Source organism: Lathamus discolor, chromosome 3 (genome assembly GCF_037157495.1).
Source record: "Lathamus discolor isolate bLatDis1 chromosome 3, bLatDis1.hap1, whole genome shotgun sequence".
NCBI classification, from domain to species: domain Eukaryota; kingdom Metazoa; phylum Chordata; class Aves; order Psittaciformes; family Psittacidae; genus Lathamus; species Lathamus discolor.
This window is the reverse complement of record NC_088886.1, coordinates 59,131,581-59,148,731: the sequence shown is the minus strand read 5'-3', so window position 1 is coordinate 59,148,731 and position 17,151 is coordinate 59,131,581. Positions and strand designations below refer to the sequence as shown.

The 17,151-nt window shown below is 40.6% G+C and overlaps 1 protein-coding gene across 5 annotated transcripts in view; it reads right to left on the bottom strand.

Moving 5' to 3' along the window:
• Positions 1-673: 673 nt before the first annotated feature.
• The window catches only part of LOC136012332 (glypican-5-like), a 392,267-nt gene continuing 375,789 nt past the window's right edge, over positions 674-17,151 (bottom strand). For all 5 annotated transcript variants that reach the window (XM_065675474.1, XM_065675473.1, XM_065675475.1 and 2 more), the window contains one exon: positions 674-4,840. In XM_065675474.1, coding sequence (XP_065531546.1) covers positions 4,638-4,840 — 203 coding nt within the window. In that variant the 3' untranslated portion in view covers positions 674-4,637. The remainder of the gene's footprint in view (positions 4,841-17,151) is intronic.

Genomic DNA, 17,151 nt, shown 5'->3' with positions numbered 1-17,151 from the left:
CCTTTTGGCTAGTTGTAACACTAAGGACTTGTGATGCTGTGATGCTCAATGTGCAGGATGCATGTTAGCAAATGCCTCCTATTTCTACAGTCCTAAATTCACCCATATGCAGAGACATGAGGAAAGCATCAGTTAATTCCCACTTAAAAAACTGGGAGACTCCTTATCAGTTCTCAGTACAGGCTGAAATCCCCTTGACACCATGCTAGGTATGAAATTTTGACTGTAATTTCAGCTAAACCTTAAATTCTGCTTAATGTGAAGAGTACAGTTCAGGAACACAGGGGCTCTAGATTTTTGTCCTACTCAGTATCTCACCTTAATGTGTGTTTCAGCTCCTTTCACTTGAAGAGATCTTGCTTAAACCTAATCATATGCAATACTGAGTAAGAAGAGCTCAGTAAATCTGGGCAAAAAGGCTCATCTAACACTAAAATGAAGTCTGTGCAGAAATCCATTAAGACAACATTGAGAAGACCCATGCAGGATTAGAGTCAAATTTAAAATTATGATGCACATTGCAGTTTTAGTAACAAAAGGAAATAGGGATATATTAAATACAGATCTGATTTAAGAGATCAAAGAGATGTGAATCTCATAGCCAGATACCCATGCACAGAGCCTCTAAAGCCAGTGCAGCTGGACATAATTATTTGTGTTGCCCTTATCAAGCTCTGACAGATATTTGTACCTCAAAAGGTTCATTACTGACTGAGAGATCTGAATCATAATTCCTTATGCAAGACAAAGTGCCTGGCACACTAGAGGCCAGAGCATAACACTGGCAACAGGCAAGACAGAAAAATCGTGCAAGGTTGCAAATGAGAGGCTGGGTTCTGTAGAGCCCCTAAACTACAAACAAAAAAAGTGCAATTCATAGCAGGTGTCTGTGAAGCTGCCTGAAAATGCAGCCTCTAGATTCTGTGCTGCTCCTTGCCTGGCCAGCCTCCATGCAGTGGTTTGGAGAGGTGTAAAAGCCGCTTGCAAATTAGCTGAGAACACTCTGCTCAGAGCCTCAGAAGAGACAGCTGGAGGTTACCATGCACAGGCACACCACAGCCACACATGCATTTGTCCACCCAAGTTCACTCTTCTCCCTGATACTTTCATAACCAGAAAGGGGACTAGTGACACATGAACCTCTTGCATGAACCTGGTGTAAGATGGAGCCCAAATGTAGTGAAACACTAAGTGTGAACTTTCCAATGCTGGCATTCACAAATGCTGGCACAGCAAAATATTAGAAGAAAGTCATAGCAAAATAATAAACATTCAAAAAGCAACAGGTAAATACAATTCATAACTGTTAGGCAGCAATGCTCTTAGACCACTACCTTATTTTACACTGAGATTTCATGGACAAGTTAAAAAGCATTTTGAATTTAGACTTTCATAATTACATCATAATTACAGTGTCCTGGATAACAAAGTAAGGGTTTGTAAATAAGGATCTTATTCATCTGAATAGAAATACTTCCTTTATCTGACACAGCCAGTGGGTTTGCCCTTGCAGGTATAGATTTGTTGTTTGATGGAAAAAACTTCTTTTTTTTTAATGTATGTAAATGCAACTGATCCTAAGGAAAAAAAATTAATCATAAACCATCAGTAAAAATATACTGCATTGCCACTTAAAGCTGCACCATTTCTGATGCACATTATGAACATACTTCATGCTGGTTTGACCAGTACGCTTCTTACAGTGTAAAAGTATGTTGGTGTGAAATGTATTAATAGGTGTGGAGTCCTCTGAAGTCTCTTCTCTCCGTCTGGAACAAATTGTGTCTATTAAAATACTGGGGTTGAGTCCCATGAAATGAGTTGATTCTATTTCCCCACAATTTGAACTTGTTCTAGTTTTAAAGTTTCAACTTTACAAGGTTGTCTTGTTTAGGTTGAGAAATGAATGTTATGTTATACTAATATTTGCCAACCAAACCCCAAATTCAAACACTTGGTTTTCCATAGGTTTTTGTTTAGCAAGATAATGACATTTAGCAACAACAAATAAGTCCCTCGCTGAGTTATTTATACCTGCCTATTGCAAGGCTTCTGCAACTTCCTCTGCACCAGCAGCGTACTAGGCTAGCCAGTCACTGCTCTGAGCTAAAAGCACAAAGCCTCTCACAGAAGAAACCTCAAAAAGACATACAAGTCTGGGTATTCAAGTTCTCTCTCTGCAGGTGAGAAGAACTGAAAAGTGCAAGCTGCACAGCTGAGATCTGGTAATGTCAGTGCCCAGCCCTGAATCTGTAGCTCTATCCCTAAGGACTGCTGATGGAAACTTGAGCGAAAATGTGGGTACATTTGCCTGAACAATGACTAAGCATGTTAAGTGTGAGAATACTAAATAAGGGGTCAGGTTCACAAGCAACAGATATGAATTGCTTGAAGTGAAGCCACAGTGATTGGTGTTACCTGAGGAGCTGGTGGCAAGTTTTTGCACATGATGTACATTTCTGTGTGTGCACAGGGACTAACCTGTCTAGCAGCAGCCATTACAACTGATGCTTTAAGACTACAAGGAATTACAGTGTCCTTTCACTGTACAAATGACATGACTTAAACACCTCCTCAGGTAAAAGTCCACTTTTCCAAAGGGCTCTGAAAATGAATAGAAGAAATGGTATTTGTAATTATGGCTCAGTAGGACTGGTGCAGCTCACAAACACTGGGAAACACAGGACAGCTATTTTAGTGTTTCAAGGAAAACTGATTTTCACTGGTGTGACCGAAAAGCAGTACATAATAACAGCCTTACCATTTGGAAAATCAGAATTCCAATATAAAATATTTCACGTTAGTATTTTTCCCACTTTATCTCCTTGTTTCAACATTAAAATGGAAGTATCTTTTAGAAAACCTAGCTGCTACCACTTCAGAGACACTGCTCGTGCAGCTTTGTGTCTGTAAATACAATCTAAGAGACTTAATTAAAAACAACACTCAAGCCCCACCTTTGCAAACATAATTAAAACATAGACATGTTCACTAATACTATCTGAAAACATGCAAGCATCATGAATCTTTGCTCACTTACTGTATGCTTGTTCTGTATTACTGCCACTTCCTATATAATGATGTCCAGTACTAATACTGGCATATGGCACCTTCTCTGAGTCAGGCTTTTAGAATCCAAGTTGCCAATACAATGCCTGAGGTTGATTAGTAAGATACAGGGTTCCTCTTTTGAGTTATGTCAGTGGCTGTATAACTCTAAATATGAAAGAGATGTTTTACAAAAAATCAAAGGCAAGTGTTTTACATTACATCTTATAAAACTGTACATAATAAAAGTCTACAACATGAAAACAGACATTAACTGTTGTAATAGTTATGAAATGTAGTAAATAGAACAATTCTAATGTTTCATGTATTTATCATTAATCACTGTATTCATACAGTGGTGTTTGTTGTATATATATATATTCAATGGCACTGTAAACAGGTGTTGGAAAACACACATTTACTCTTAACCCATTAGAAGTTATTATAGTACTTTTTAATCCAAAAAGTCAAAATGCATTAATGCATCACTGATTTAAAAAAATAGCCTTGTAATGTGATGCCCATTTTGACATTTTCTAGAGTAGCAATCAAGACGAAGCATAACAACGAATGCCAGATTTCAGATTGGTTTACATTTACACCTACCATGGTACAAAATCTTCAACATTAAATGTCATTAAATAATACACAGTTTATAAAACAGTTGATTTCAGAGATGCACAGTGCACAAAAATCTAGTTACTGTCTCATGGGAGTTCCAATAATTTATATCTCTGGGACCTTTGCGAGAAATTTAAGTTGGTTTCTCTTTAACATCACATAGGCAAAGTGAGTTTGCACTGAATTATCTCTGTCTTAATCTGTACAGAGCTGCATTCAGCTGGATAAAACATGGTTATTCACGTTTCCCATTGCTGCTGGACATTGATCCAATAAGCCTTGAGCATATGCTTAAGCACCTGGTAATGGCATTTTGTGGGGCTAGGAACTCACTATCTCTATCCCGCAGTAAACAAAGTGGTTCAAATTTTTTCTATAGTTAAGGCCAGTATACTGATATATTAGACACACCATATGCTCTTATGTTGCTGCCTACAGTCTAAACTGTAAGAGTGAAAGGAAGTTTCAAACATGCTTTTTGATCTTCTTGACCACTCAGGAATTTCATCAAGCTGGTGGAGAGCAAGTGTTTCACTTTAACATGGTTTACAACGGTAGACATAGCTTTTTTGCTGTTCACTTGAAAAATAATGTATTGGTTTGAATGTGAAGACTGACCATCCACATAATTTATCAGAAAAGTTAAACAAACAAACCCAGCCAGTCAGATTCCAGCAAACAAAACTGAGAAAACCAGTAAAACATGTACACAATTTCTGTGTTTTCAATTATTCCCTTGGTATTTCCATCACTGCCTCTGTATTGTGGTGGGCTTTGTCAAAGCCTATCTTCAGACATTGTAAGTCATGACACCTGGTATCTGCCAACTCCAGCATATTGTTTAATATTTATTCTAACATATCACATAAACTAGAGAGCCATTTAAATTCCTTTTCTGTTGGGTAAGGCTGTAGGTATAAATGACAGTGAACAGGAAAGGCTTGTGCAGTGGCTGCAAGGCAACGCAGCTACAGTGGATGATGCCACAGAACTGCTAGTGCTGTTAAAATAACAAGTGAGGAACTCAGGGCTGGATTGCTCCCATTTCCAGTTACACTGTGTTTAGAGGATGACTTGACAGTGCTTGTGGCAGTTGTGGTGTCAATCTTTTTCACAGTTGGTTTTGGTTCGTTTCTGTTTTCTGGATGGGTTTTCTTGTCCTTGAGTATATCTGAAAACATGAAAGTAAATGCAAGATTAATCATACATCTTTTAAAGTTTTTAAGTTTAACGCTTTGAGTTCTGTCTGTTGTGGGAACATGTTATACAGTAGTCTGCATAACTAAACATATAGAGAGTGATGGGGCACTTGTATTAATGTTTCGCTTGGACCCAGTCTGTCCCCTCAGCACCCACTGTTCTGCTCAACAGTCTTCTCTGTTGAGAAGAATGGCCTGCTCTACTTCTCTACATCTAGATGCAGCCTGAGCAGAATAACAGGTATTCTGCATTGCAGTGGCTGGTCTCTCACAAAAAGTACCTTCAGTTTCACCTGGGATGGGAACTAACTCATGCCTTATAACATGACGTTAGGATTGAGCGCTTCTGTAACGTGTCCCAGTGAAACACCCATCAAGTTGCTGAGCTGCTGCAAGAGACCAGAGAGCACATTGACTTAATGGAACAGTCAACTTCCTAGCTTCCTTCTGCTTTGCCCCTACCCTTAACCTAACATTGGCAAAAAAGTGGCTACAAAGATAAAACGCTTTGGATTTTGTTTTGTTGTTTTTCCCAGCAAACACAAGGATTTTTTGTTTTCAAAGTATGGAACAATATCACCGTGGCTTTTTTCTCCCTACACATGCATTTTGGGGCAATATCGGGCATCTTTCACATAAAAGATGAAAGTAGTAGTAGTCCTTTATTGCAAAACCATGGATTCTTTTAGTTTTTTAATGAGAAAATGACTGATAAAAGTCTCCAGTTATCTTGCTGTTCCCAAGCTATTTGCAAGTACTACCGAGGTCATATTGCCCTTGAACCCTCTCATTGGCACTGTGTGTGTGTGTGGAACAAACCCACCATTTCATCTGATGATGATTTTACAGCCAGTCTGTAAAAGCATACCCAAATGCCAGGCAAAACCCCCAAATTCCTACCTAGAAGAATTTATAAGTTAACAATAATTGTTCAGGTCCAAGCTTAAAGGATTTGTGATACTATTGAATGCAGTGCACATACACCAGAAAGCAAAAGGCATGGATTTGTAATGCAGATTAAACAACAGTCCAATCTTAAAATAAAAACTCTGAATCACAGAAGCAAGTTTCTGGCAGAAACTGGAAAGATGAAAAGTATTCCAGAAATGTAAATGCAATCTGAGATCATTGTCAGCATGTCAGTAGCTCTGAACAACCATCAATAAACTCACTTGATATTAAAAATGAGCTACTGTATTGGGAAAGCACACATTGTTCTTTTGCCAGTGTAAGCTATAAAAGAATCATAAGAAATACAATGAATTCTTCTACTTTATCATAATATCAACATTAATCCCAGAGGAACCTGGAATTCCTATACCTGACTCCAGGGTGACTGCAGAGAAGGGCCTGGCAAGGTGATTAGTGGGACAGAGGTAGTCAGACACTGTGCTTAAAATTCATGATGGCAAACTGTGGACATAGCTCCTCTCCAACTTGCAATGGAGCTAATGGAAAGGAGGGGGAAAAAGCATACTCTAAATGTTTAGAAAATATCAGTATTCTGAGGACACTTAAAGAAAAATGGACAACCTTCAGACTGTCATTAAAGTAAATTAAGAATAAATCATGGAAATAGGTATGTTCTGACACTGCCGAGACTCCTTTCCATCATTGTCATTCTCCTTTCCCACTGCAGTAAAGGCACTATTTCTCTGCTGCCTCTTATATCATCCCAGCCTGCTGACTTCAGCTCTCTGGGGCCGGCTGATTAAATTAAGACCTCACTCAGGTAAATCTATTCCCCTCTTTCAGCTGGCCATGTCCAGCATTGTAACTTGATTGGCATCTATAAATCGGGCAGGCTGAAATGTATTAATTCATTTATTTTCTTAATATTGACTTAACCAAAAATCTAAGGCAAGAGATAATGCTATCAGAGAGACTGCTGCTGGGTTTTGAAAGCTTTCCTCTCAGTGACTACTTAATGCCCTACATAACAGGTGTTAAATAATACATTAGAAAACTCTGCCTTTATCCTTTCCACGGGAAGGACTACATTTGGAATCCTCTTTCTGCCTTCACAGCACAGTACCTTCTGATGCTATTCACGGCCAATTCTAATTTGGGATTGAATTGTGCAAAACTAGCATTTTATTTAAAACGGTCGGTTTTCTCTCTTCTTAAAAATAAATGAAAATACCCTCAATCCTAATTCAGACCTTTTTCAATCCTGTATTTAGTTTTTAAAGCACAAATTTCATCAGTGTAAAGATTTCAGTCTTCCTTACTCACTGGAGGGTTTTGCTTACTCACTCCAGGGTTTTGGCTGAGAGACTCCAAATTAAATGAGTTTTTCCTCTTAAATCTTTTCCTCAGAGGTACCTAGGTTCAGTCTACTACTGACATTCAAAAGGAAGAAAAACAGCGAGCATGCTGAAAGTAAAAGAAGTGTCAATGTGAAGACTAGCACTGAAAGGAAACTCCAGTCTCAACAAAGCAAACCACCAATGTTCAATACCCATGAATCAAGCCCCAGTGTATGACTTCATAAAACCAAACAAATCAACCCCACAACTTTGTACAGTTTGTTGTAGTATGTACCTTCTGCATTTTAAAGGCTTTATGGTTCCCAATTAAAAGCTTTTTCCATCAATAGAAACTTTCTTCCCATCATCAGTCATTCTCTCCTTTCCAGAAATCGCAGACTCTTTAGGCACTTTAGAATGGCTGGGGTTGGAAGGGACATTAAAGCTCATCCAGCTCCAACACAGTAATGCGTGTGCCGCTCAAACAACACTGAACTTCTCAAATACCTACATGGATCAATGCTATTCCTCAGAGAGACTAGCTTAGGATAAACAGGAGTGTCAAAACTGTCACTGTCATCTAATTTGGGAACAGGAAACCCTCATGTGAGGGCTGAGCGTACGCCTTTCAAACACATTTGGCGAGTGACAGACACACTGAAGCACACCTCAATCTTAGCCAGGAATGATACAGGGGTAAAAAATGCCATTATTATATTTCTAGTTTATGACCAGGTTATCTGACACAAGTTCAAGACTTATTAGCACCCCAGCTGGTCGTGCCCCCTCCTTAGGCTAAATGACTTGCAGTTTTCTACTGACACGGATTACCAAAGATGTAACTTTGGTGTACTCACATGCTGTTGTTCTCTAGTGAACAGTATCAGCAAGGTCTGCTTAAAATGTCTGTTGAGGCTTCCTATTGTCCTGCTAAGGGATGAACAAGTTCATCCTATTTGACACAAACACCTTTCCATTTTGGTCCTTTTCTTGACCTTGCTTGAGCTCAGTCCTTTCTCAGTGAATGCAAATGATGAGGGGTTTTTGAAAGCAAGTCTCCCTGCAGAGACTTGCCACTGAGCCCTCCTCATCTCCTCACTGAATCAAGCTCAGCACGGTCTCCACTGAGCTGAAGGGTAAATGCAAGGACTCCCTAGACAGGCTGCTGCTGCTGCCAACAGGGGAAGAGAAAGTATAGCTGTAGCAAAGGAAAAGGGAAGGGTGGTTGAATGGGCTGATCTCCCACTGAGGGAAGCTGGATTAGTTTTGGGGAAGCCTGTGTTTGTGCTGGCCCAGTGCCTTCCAGAGTAAGGGGAGATTGTTTATTTCTGCTTTCCCACATTAATTACATGAAGCTTGGGGGCTGGAACTAGATGATCTTTAAAGTCTGTTCCAACCTAAACCATTCCAGGATTCTATGAAGTCAGACCTGTCCATTTCTTCCTAGATGTTCATGCAAACACTGTGCTTTGAAAAGACAGCATCTGCTATAGCAAATGAATGGTATAGCAAATATCATGGTTGTCATGATCCTCACAATGGAGGTCTAAGGCAAACTGGTCAGTACGTTCATTTACTCTCCACACTGCACCTCAGTTGCTTGATAAATTTTGCTGTGATCACAGGCATGGTTTTAGCTGACAGCTTCATAAGAAAATTAAAACGAGGTGCAACTTGGTGGAACAGGCTCTTAAATTACAGTAGATGCTGCAGTGTTATTATTAGCTTTTTATCACCTCTGGTAGCAAAAGCTGAAATTACTTTTACATATTCAAAGGAAGGAGCTCTGAAATTGCAAAACAATGCTGTCACCATAAAATATACCAACCATTTCCAAATAATCTATTATCCTGACATTAAAGCCAGCACTAATTATTTCCAGTTACAGCTGCAGCAGACAAATGGGAACAGGAATGCCATGGAAATGGGAATGTGAGAACTCCCAAACTGTGGTAACTCGAGATGCAATTCTCCAAATTCTGGAGCCAGTTATTGTCTGTTACGTAATACTGATCAGTAAAAGGCAGGTGTAATAAATCCCTTTTGGAGCCAGAAGAAGGGAGTAACTAACAGCTCTGCAGCCTCCCATGTATGTACTGTTTGTTCTACCCCTTTCTATTTCAGCTTGAGAATATGGCGTCCATTTAAGCCTTTTCCCTATGCACCTTCTTATGGGAACTCGGCCTTAGGGCAAGGACAAAGGAAGGACTACAGAGTTAAGTCTGAGTTGAACAGGTCACTTAACTACTGAGCTGCATTAGAGGTTTAGGCCAGTCTCTCCACAAAAAATCCAGGACAAGATTATGAGGGTTAACTGATGTGTTCCACCCTGGTTCTGCAATCTTTCCATTTCTCTTCTTAAGGACTGCGTGACTGAAATTGGCCGTGGGGGATACGCATAAACTGGGACTAGGATCATCTATGTCCAGTTTTTAATTCTGCATTAAACTCACTGTGATCTTTGGCAGATCACTTCTCCCTGCAGGCCAGCAAGAGAACTACTCTATTTCCCGCATATTTCGCACATCCTGGGTGTAAATTCTTCAGGCTGAGAACCATCATTTCCGCTCTCTCCTCAAGAAATAACATTGGCTGGAGCTTCCAGGAACTACTGTTATTAAGAGAACAGTCAAATACAACAAAGAGAAAAATGCAATAAAGTCAGGAGCAACTGTGAGACGGGCTGAGATGTCGGGTGCCTGGAAGCCACGCTTTCATGAAATGGCAGCTCCTTTCCACATTCCCAAACAATCTTTTTGTCTATATACATTTGATTGCAAAATACACATACAGAGAATAGGGCATTATCCCTAAGGAAACCTGTCACTGTATTTGTTTGACTTTTGATACACAACTACAATAGCAAACCCAGCATGAATTTCAGGAGCCACAATAAGACTGGATTAGATCTGAAGGCTAAAATGTAAATCCACGTATATAACTGCTTCAGCTCCTGCCATGGGATATGTCATGATAGCACAATCCATCTTTTCCTTGGGAAGAAATAACCAAACCTACCCAGCCTTCTATGATTCAGCAGCAGAGCCATGAATCGGTCAGTCATTTGCAAGTAAAGGTTTTGTCATTTTGTTTATATTAATACGAGGCTTATTCAAATACAGACAAGCTGAAAGTATAAGCTTAAAACATGCCAAACATCTTTTACATTTCCTGGAAACATCTGTTTTCAGTCTAGTCCTAGGCACATGTTTGTGGTTGCATGTTTCAGCTTGTTTAGTTTGCCAGATACCTCGTACATACTGCAGCACAGCTGACATGATATCCTGAAACACAGCATGGAAGTATCTGTAAAACATGATGTTCCCAGTAAATCTGTTGAACTTTCATTGGAACTTTCTTGTAATGAAAGAAACAACAAAAAAAGCTCTGTGACAGCCTTCTGCCATCGCTGCATGGTGCAGCTAATTAGTTAAGTTTAGAAATTCTCTACATGCCTCACTGGTGATATCCAGAAGACTGAGCGCGATCCTGATCCTGCGTGCCTCACATGCTCTAAACTCCTATTAAACTTAATGGGAGTTTTGGGGGGATGCAAGGAATGCAGCATTGACCTTTATGGTTAAAGATGAATGTGTGCTCTAGACTTCAAAGATTAGGTGCCCCTGCCAGCCTGGAGTGTGCAAGTGATCAGCACGCCAAGTGCCGAAGGCATCTGCTAAATATCACGCCACAGCTCAAAGCTGTAATTAAGAAAAATATAAACTGGCTCAAGGAAGAAAAATACAAGTAATAATTGAAAATGCTTTGGCTGTTGCTTTTGTCCTGATGATCTCATTAGTTTTGGTTACAGAAACAGTTCTCACATTGGCTGACGCGGGGCATGCTTTGTTTGCGCTCTCTTTCTACCCACATCTTTCCCAGTTAACATTTATTGCTCAATACAAAGGTCAAATCGAAGGCTTAATTAAATTGTATATGGGGAAACTATAAACTTATTTTGGAAGGGAGTACAAAAACATTTAAAGCCATCCCAACTCCTCTTCCCCCCAGACACTCCTTCATTTCTCAAGCAGAAAAGAGCATGTGTTGTTGGCACTTTTTGTCTTAAGGGGAAATTGCACCTTTTCTTGCTTGAAAATTTACATGTTACAAATATTCATAAACTGCTAATTGTATTTGCAGTTGACATTTATAACGAGGATTTTAATCTAGCGCTGCAGTTCCAAACAAACTCCATTCTGTAAAAAGACTGGATATGATCTTATACTAGTAGCAATGTAAATTCATCATACAGCAAGGATTTGAACTTCATCTGCTTAACTTTAATCAGAAACTGTACCATCCAAATAAATACTATTACTCAGCCAAGATGCTTGAAGTTAGGCTTTCGTCTGCCAGCCCTGAAGCCTACAACTGAAAAGCAGCACCTCAGCTGAACAAACTCACAGGTCATGTATAAGCCCCATTAACAGTTTCTCCCTGCTGTAAGAAGATCACGTAGCTTGAGAGGAAGATCAGGTTTGAGTATGCTACAACCTGTGCACTAGCAACACCAATCCCCAAGAAAGCTTAGGTTTCCACATGAGAAGTTAGCGGTTGGAGGGGGCATAACAATTCTCTAGGTTCTTCAGTTTCCGCTTCCCAAAGCCCTGCACAGCTTTAATGTTTCTGCAGCTACAAACCCCAGGGACTTGTGAGCTCCACAGCCCTTGGGGCACTGCGCTGGAGGTGCAGGATGACCCGCAGGTCTCCTCTCCTCTTCCAGGCTTGGAGGATCATGCTAAATAGTAAGAGAACAGGCAGACCTCTACCAACTAGTAGTAGTTAAAACGAGCACCAGTGATAGATGGTATCTAATTTCAGATACTTCCTGTGGGTCATTTAGAAGGGGTACTTCAACCCAGGTTCCTTGTGCACTATCCAGTCACAAAAACTATGCAGAGACAATCTCTCTCAGCCTCTGCAACACTGTTACATACTCTAACTACCTGGTTTTACCCTGAGAGCAAACTGGCCCAAAATACTGCAACTTACTATTCCAATTAATCCATAGGGTGTCAGCAAAAACCAAAGAGATGACCAAAACTGTTCTGTGCCACTGAGCGAGGTCTCTTGACTTCACAAGGAGAGAGATGCCAGTGAGGAGTCGGAAGATGAACTGCTATCTCCTTAGGAAGCCGCGTTCTCACATTTTAGCATAAGCAGGTGTCCTATCTGTAAGGAGCGGACAGGAGAAAGTAAAGCACAGCAGGATTCCCCTCCCACCAAAGAGCTTTGTGACTCAGGGCAGATCCCTGTTTCTCACAGCTGCCTCACACAGTGAGGCAGGATACATTCAACACACTTTAGGCAGCCCGACTAAATCCTTGACTCTAATAACCACAAACAAGACACAGAACAGCAATCGTAAACATCTCTAAAAGACATTCGAAAGGTTCTTTTCATTGTGCAAACATGCTGCTCTTGTAATTCCTCACGCTTTAAAAGCTAGTCACATTCTACCCATTATTCCCACTGCTCCCTAAAAAACTTGGGCACACTTGATTCCTACTGCAGATTTTGAAGTCACCAAATCCCAGTGAGGATTTAAAATGTTTCCTGTATTTCTGTCATTTGAGCCAGATAGAACCTTTTACTACAAATCTTTTAAAGAGGCTGCAACAGAATACAATAATAACTGATGTTTAATTATAAAATAACTACTGAAATCACTTAAATGTATCTATCACCTGATTTCTTCTAATCTAGATGACAAAAAGGATTAGCTGTAATGCCAAAGGACAGTTCTGGTCCTTAGATCGGTCAGGAGAAAACATTTGTTTATTGAATCTGTCCAGTATTTAATTTCTGTCAGAACTGAAATCAAAAGAAACTGGCAAGATATTATCCTGGATTGATCATTTTTGACTTAATATCAAGAGCAGTAAAGGAAAACATCGCTGCATTTGGCTTGCTTCACCTCTGGTATGGGGAGCTTAAATTAGTCTTTTCTCCTGCTCGTTTGGCAACGACTCAGTGTGCATATCCTCTATTTCACATTGCTAGGTTTATCCGGCCAGCCAGAACCCAGCTCTATCACTGCTGACAGTTATTGACGGAGGGGGTGATTAGAGCCATCACTCTACTGAATATCTGTAGCAAGAAAAACATGTTTCATGTGACAATACCAAATGGCTTAAAAGCATTATCTTACTGGTAGCATGCAGGGAAACTGATGAACTTTATCACATTCAGCAGGATGATGAATAACTAAATCAACACAAATGGAAAGGAAATATACAACCAGGGGTAAAACCCAAACTTTCCTAATAAAATGTCTTACAAAATGAAGCGCCATCCATTAGCTTATGCACAAGACTGTGCTCAGTCAGTGTTCAGGCTCTGGAGTAAGTTAAAGGAAGGAAATTCCTGTTTGAAGCTGGCAATGATCTCATTCCCCAATTCTGTTCTGCGAGGGACTGAACTGCTCCTTCCAGTTTTTATGGGAGGCATCTACACCAAACCCACCAGGCCTGAATGTAGCTAGTCTGCTAACAATGTGGTACATAACAGACTGAGGGCTATAAATCTTCCCCCTTTTTCAGGGTAACAACACTGCAGAACTTTATATTGGCCAGGGTTCTCCCACTTAGCCATGTGGAAAAAATACTTCTCCTCACAGCACACACATCGGATAAAAATTCCTTGAGGTATTAACTCCATCATGAGAGTGATATAACACCATTTTGAGAGTGATGAACACTGTACTGGAACTCAAAGTTCTGCAACTTTCAACTGGCTTCTCTCTACACGGATGTGCTCAAGCTTGGCTGCCCAAGTGAGACGAGTGACAAAGCCCATGCAGGTCCCAATGCTCTTCTCCAATAGAACCTCTCCAGCAGTTTGTGCTGAGGGCAGCGATGAGAAAGTGTATCAGTTTTTAAAGAGGAAGGGGTTGGAGAGCATGAAAGCAGCGAGCTAGCGGAGAGCAATGGAAGACTCCACATCAGGCAAATGAATGAACTCAAATGAATACATAAAGGACCATCTCTACTTGTTTTTATGCACAGAATTGGCACAGACATAAGCAGAGCACTTCTTAGGTGACTGAGCATGTGGCTTGATCTCTGTGTGTTTCCACCCAGCCAAAGAAGCTTTGACAGGCACTCAGTCTACACTTTGTGATTTATCAGTTATTGCCAATCTCCTTCTGTCATAAGAGCTCCAATAAAGGGAAAAACCTGCTGGAAGTTCATGAGAGCTGACACCATGTGCTGCGATGGATTTGTGGCACTGCTACGGTCTATTATGCAAATATACATCAGTGGACTTTGTAACACATAAATTATGTAAATGCCCATTTAGAGAGACTTCAAAATGCAGATAGCTTACCTGATGTTTGAAGACAATTAACATGTCTGACATGAACCTGTACTCAGGGACTGCTGTGCTAACAGCCTGTGGATGTCTAGGCCTAGCAAACCTTACTTTGCATGCAGATTCAATCTTGGTATGATGGACTTCAGCTGTCCGTATCACTGACACCACACATCTTATGACCCTCTTCAATTCACTATTGTAGCAGTGCTGCAGAAGATCCGATCAGGGATTTAGGTACACACTTGCTCATTTGGGATTATGAAGGTTTTTTCTTTATAGCTAAGACTTTGGATTTTAATTGATACATGCCGAAGATCTACATGTCTGCATGAAGCCACACGGCTCATTCTCCTGCAAGGTAAGGGTTTGAGTCCTGGTTCTCAATCATAGATTCATAGAATCCTAGAATGGTTTGGTTGGAAGAGACATTAAAGCTTACCCAGTTCCAACACCTTCCACAAGAGCAGGTTGCTCCAAGCCCCGTCCAACCTGGCCTTGAGCACTGCCAGGGATGGGGCAGCCACAGCTTCTCTGGGCACCCTGTGCCAGCGCCTCAGCACCCTCATAGTAAAGAATTTTTTCCTAATGTCTCATCTCAGTCTCCCCTCTGTCAGGTTAAAGCCATTCCCCCTTGTCCTGTCCCTACAGGCCCTTGTCAAAAGCCCCTCTCCAGGTTTCCTGTAGCCCCTTCAGGCACTGAAGCTGCTCTAAGGTCTCCCCTTAAGGAGCTTCTCTTCTCCAGGCTGAACCAGCCCAGCTCTCTCAGCCTGGCTCCAGAGCAGAGCTGCTCCAGCCCTTGCAGCATCTCCATGGCCTCCTCTGGACTTGCTCCAACAGCTCCATGTCCCTCTTGTGTTGGGGGCTCCAAAGCGGAATTTATTTTCCTTACTTCCAAAGTTTTCTACAATTCTAAAAAATTTTGAAAATATTTTGTCTGAAGGTAAATGCTCATGTGAATAAACTCATGTTTGCACTGAGGCCGTGGGCGAGACCTGAGTCAAAGCCAAAACGTAAGCAGCACAGACAAACAGGACTTCGGGTCTGATTACGAGCTTACGCCACAAGCTTGACTCGATAGGAACAGATGCATTCCTCAAGGTGCTTAGTACTCGTTAGGAAGCCTGGGCTCCCACTCAGAAATTAAATCAAGCAATTACATCTATTTTATTTAATTAATTAATCTAATTTTTTTTTTTGAGTCTACTAAAAATCTTTGCTTATTCTCAGTAGGCTCATTGCTGGCATCTGAGATCTCACAAAAATCTAGACTAAGCAATACATCCTTTGCTAAAAAAGAAAACATAGAGCATCTACTTGGGTAAAGAATTTGGAGAAACTGGGTTTTCAGCAGTGGTAATCTCAGCATCTCTTGGACTTCATTAAATTTGTGTTTAACTTCAGTTGAGATGGGTGAAATTAACCTTTATACCTCAACAGCACTCTTCCTATTTGAAGCAATTGAATCAAAGTAGCTTACCAAGGGATTCTTTCTACTTTCGAACTTCAGAGAACATTTATTCAGAGATAGCATGTGAGGATCATATAACTGGAGCCAGCTGATGAAAAAAGGGCTGCAGGCTGAGCTGGCTAGGGGGGAAAATACCTAATGTAAGGATAGATTAGAGATCTGAAGCAAATTCATAAAGACTGGTGTGTTACAAAGCAGAGGTAATAGCTTCCCAGACTGGCCGAGACAATGCAAGGTGAATGGAAGAGTCTTTCTAATCACTGCTGGCTGAGTAGTATCTTCTGAGCTGCGAAGCTGTTCCTATAAAAACCACAGAGCTCAAAAGACTGTTCCGCTTCCAACTGTTCAGTTTTCTTTGTTAGCCTGTTTAGGCTCCTCAGGACACGGACAGAAATTTGTGTAGATCTGCTATAGCTAAGCATCATAGGGTCATGATCTTGACTGTGGCATTCATACACTACTATCAATAATGGGAAGACATACACCTTGACAACTAAAAGGCAGTGAAGAACAACAGTGGACATTTTTGATGTAATAATAACCCAACATTTACTGGTACCCAGCACAGTTACCAGGTTACCAGCCATTTAGTTGGGTTGCAATCAAACCTTAAACTTGAAGCCACACAGATCTGAAGCCATCTAGTTGCAAATTTGGATTAAAAACATTAAAAATAGTTACAAGAGATAGGACTAATCATTTAACTGAACTTCCTCCAAGTGATCTGTGTTGGGATATGCACTAAACAACATCTCTCTATTCCTAACTTGGTGACTCAAGTGATGCAGGCTAATGACATCTTCAAAGCTTACAGCAAGTCAACACAGGCTCTTGTGACAGGAAACAGAGGTACTCCTGTGATACATCACCAGGCAGTAAGAACCCATAAGTTCTCACATGGCTATTCCATAAAACAGAAGATAATTGTGAGATGAGACCTGGCAACACCCAGAGCATTTATTTCTAGCTATAGCTAGAAGCGTGGGAGAAGAAAAGGCAGGAGAAGAGACAATGTCCTACGTATTTCTCTGCAAAAAAAATATTGCACCTCACTGAACATCAAAAGGCAGTTTAGTTCTGCCATTAATAGTAAATGAAAAAAAAAACCCAGTTTAAATGAGGAAACCATAATTTTCTTGTAAAACATCAATCCTTGTTCATGTAACGATTATTATAGAGAAAAAAAAGTCCCTTGTACATGGACTGATGCTCAGCCTCTCCCTCCTGCCAACTTCTACCAGTTTTC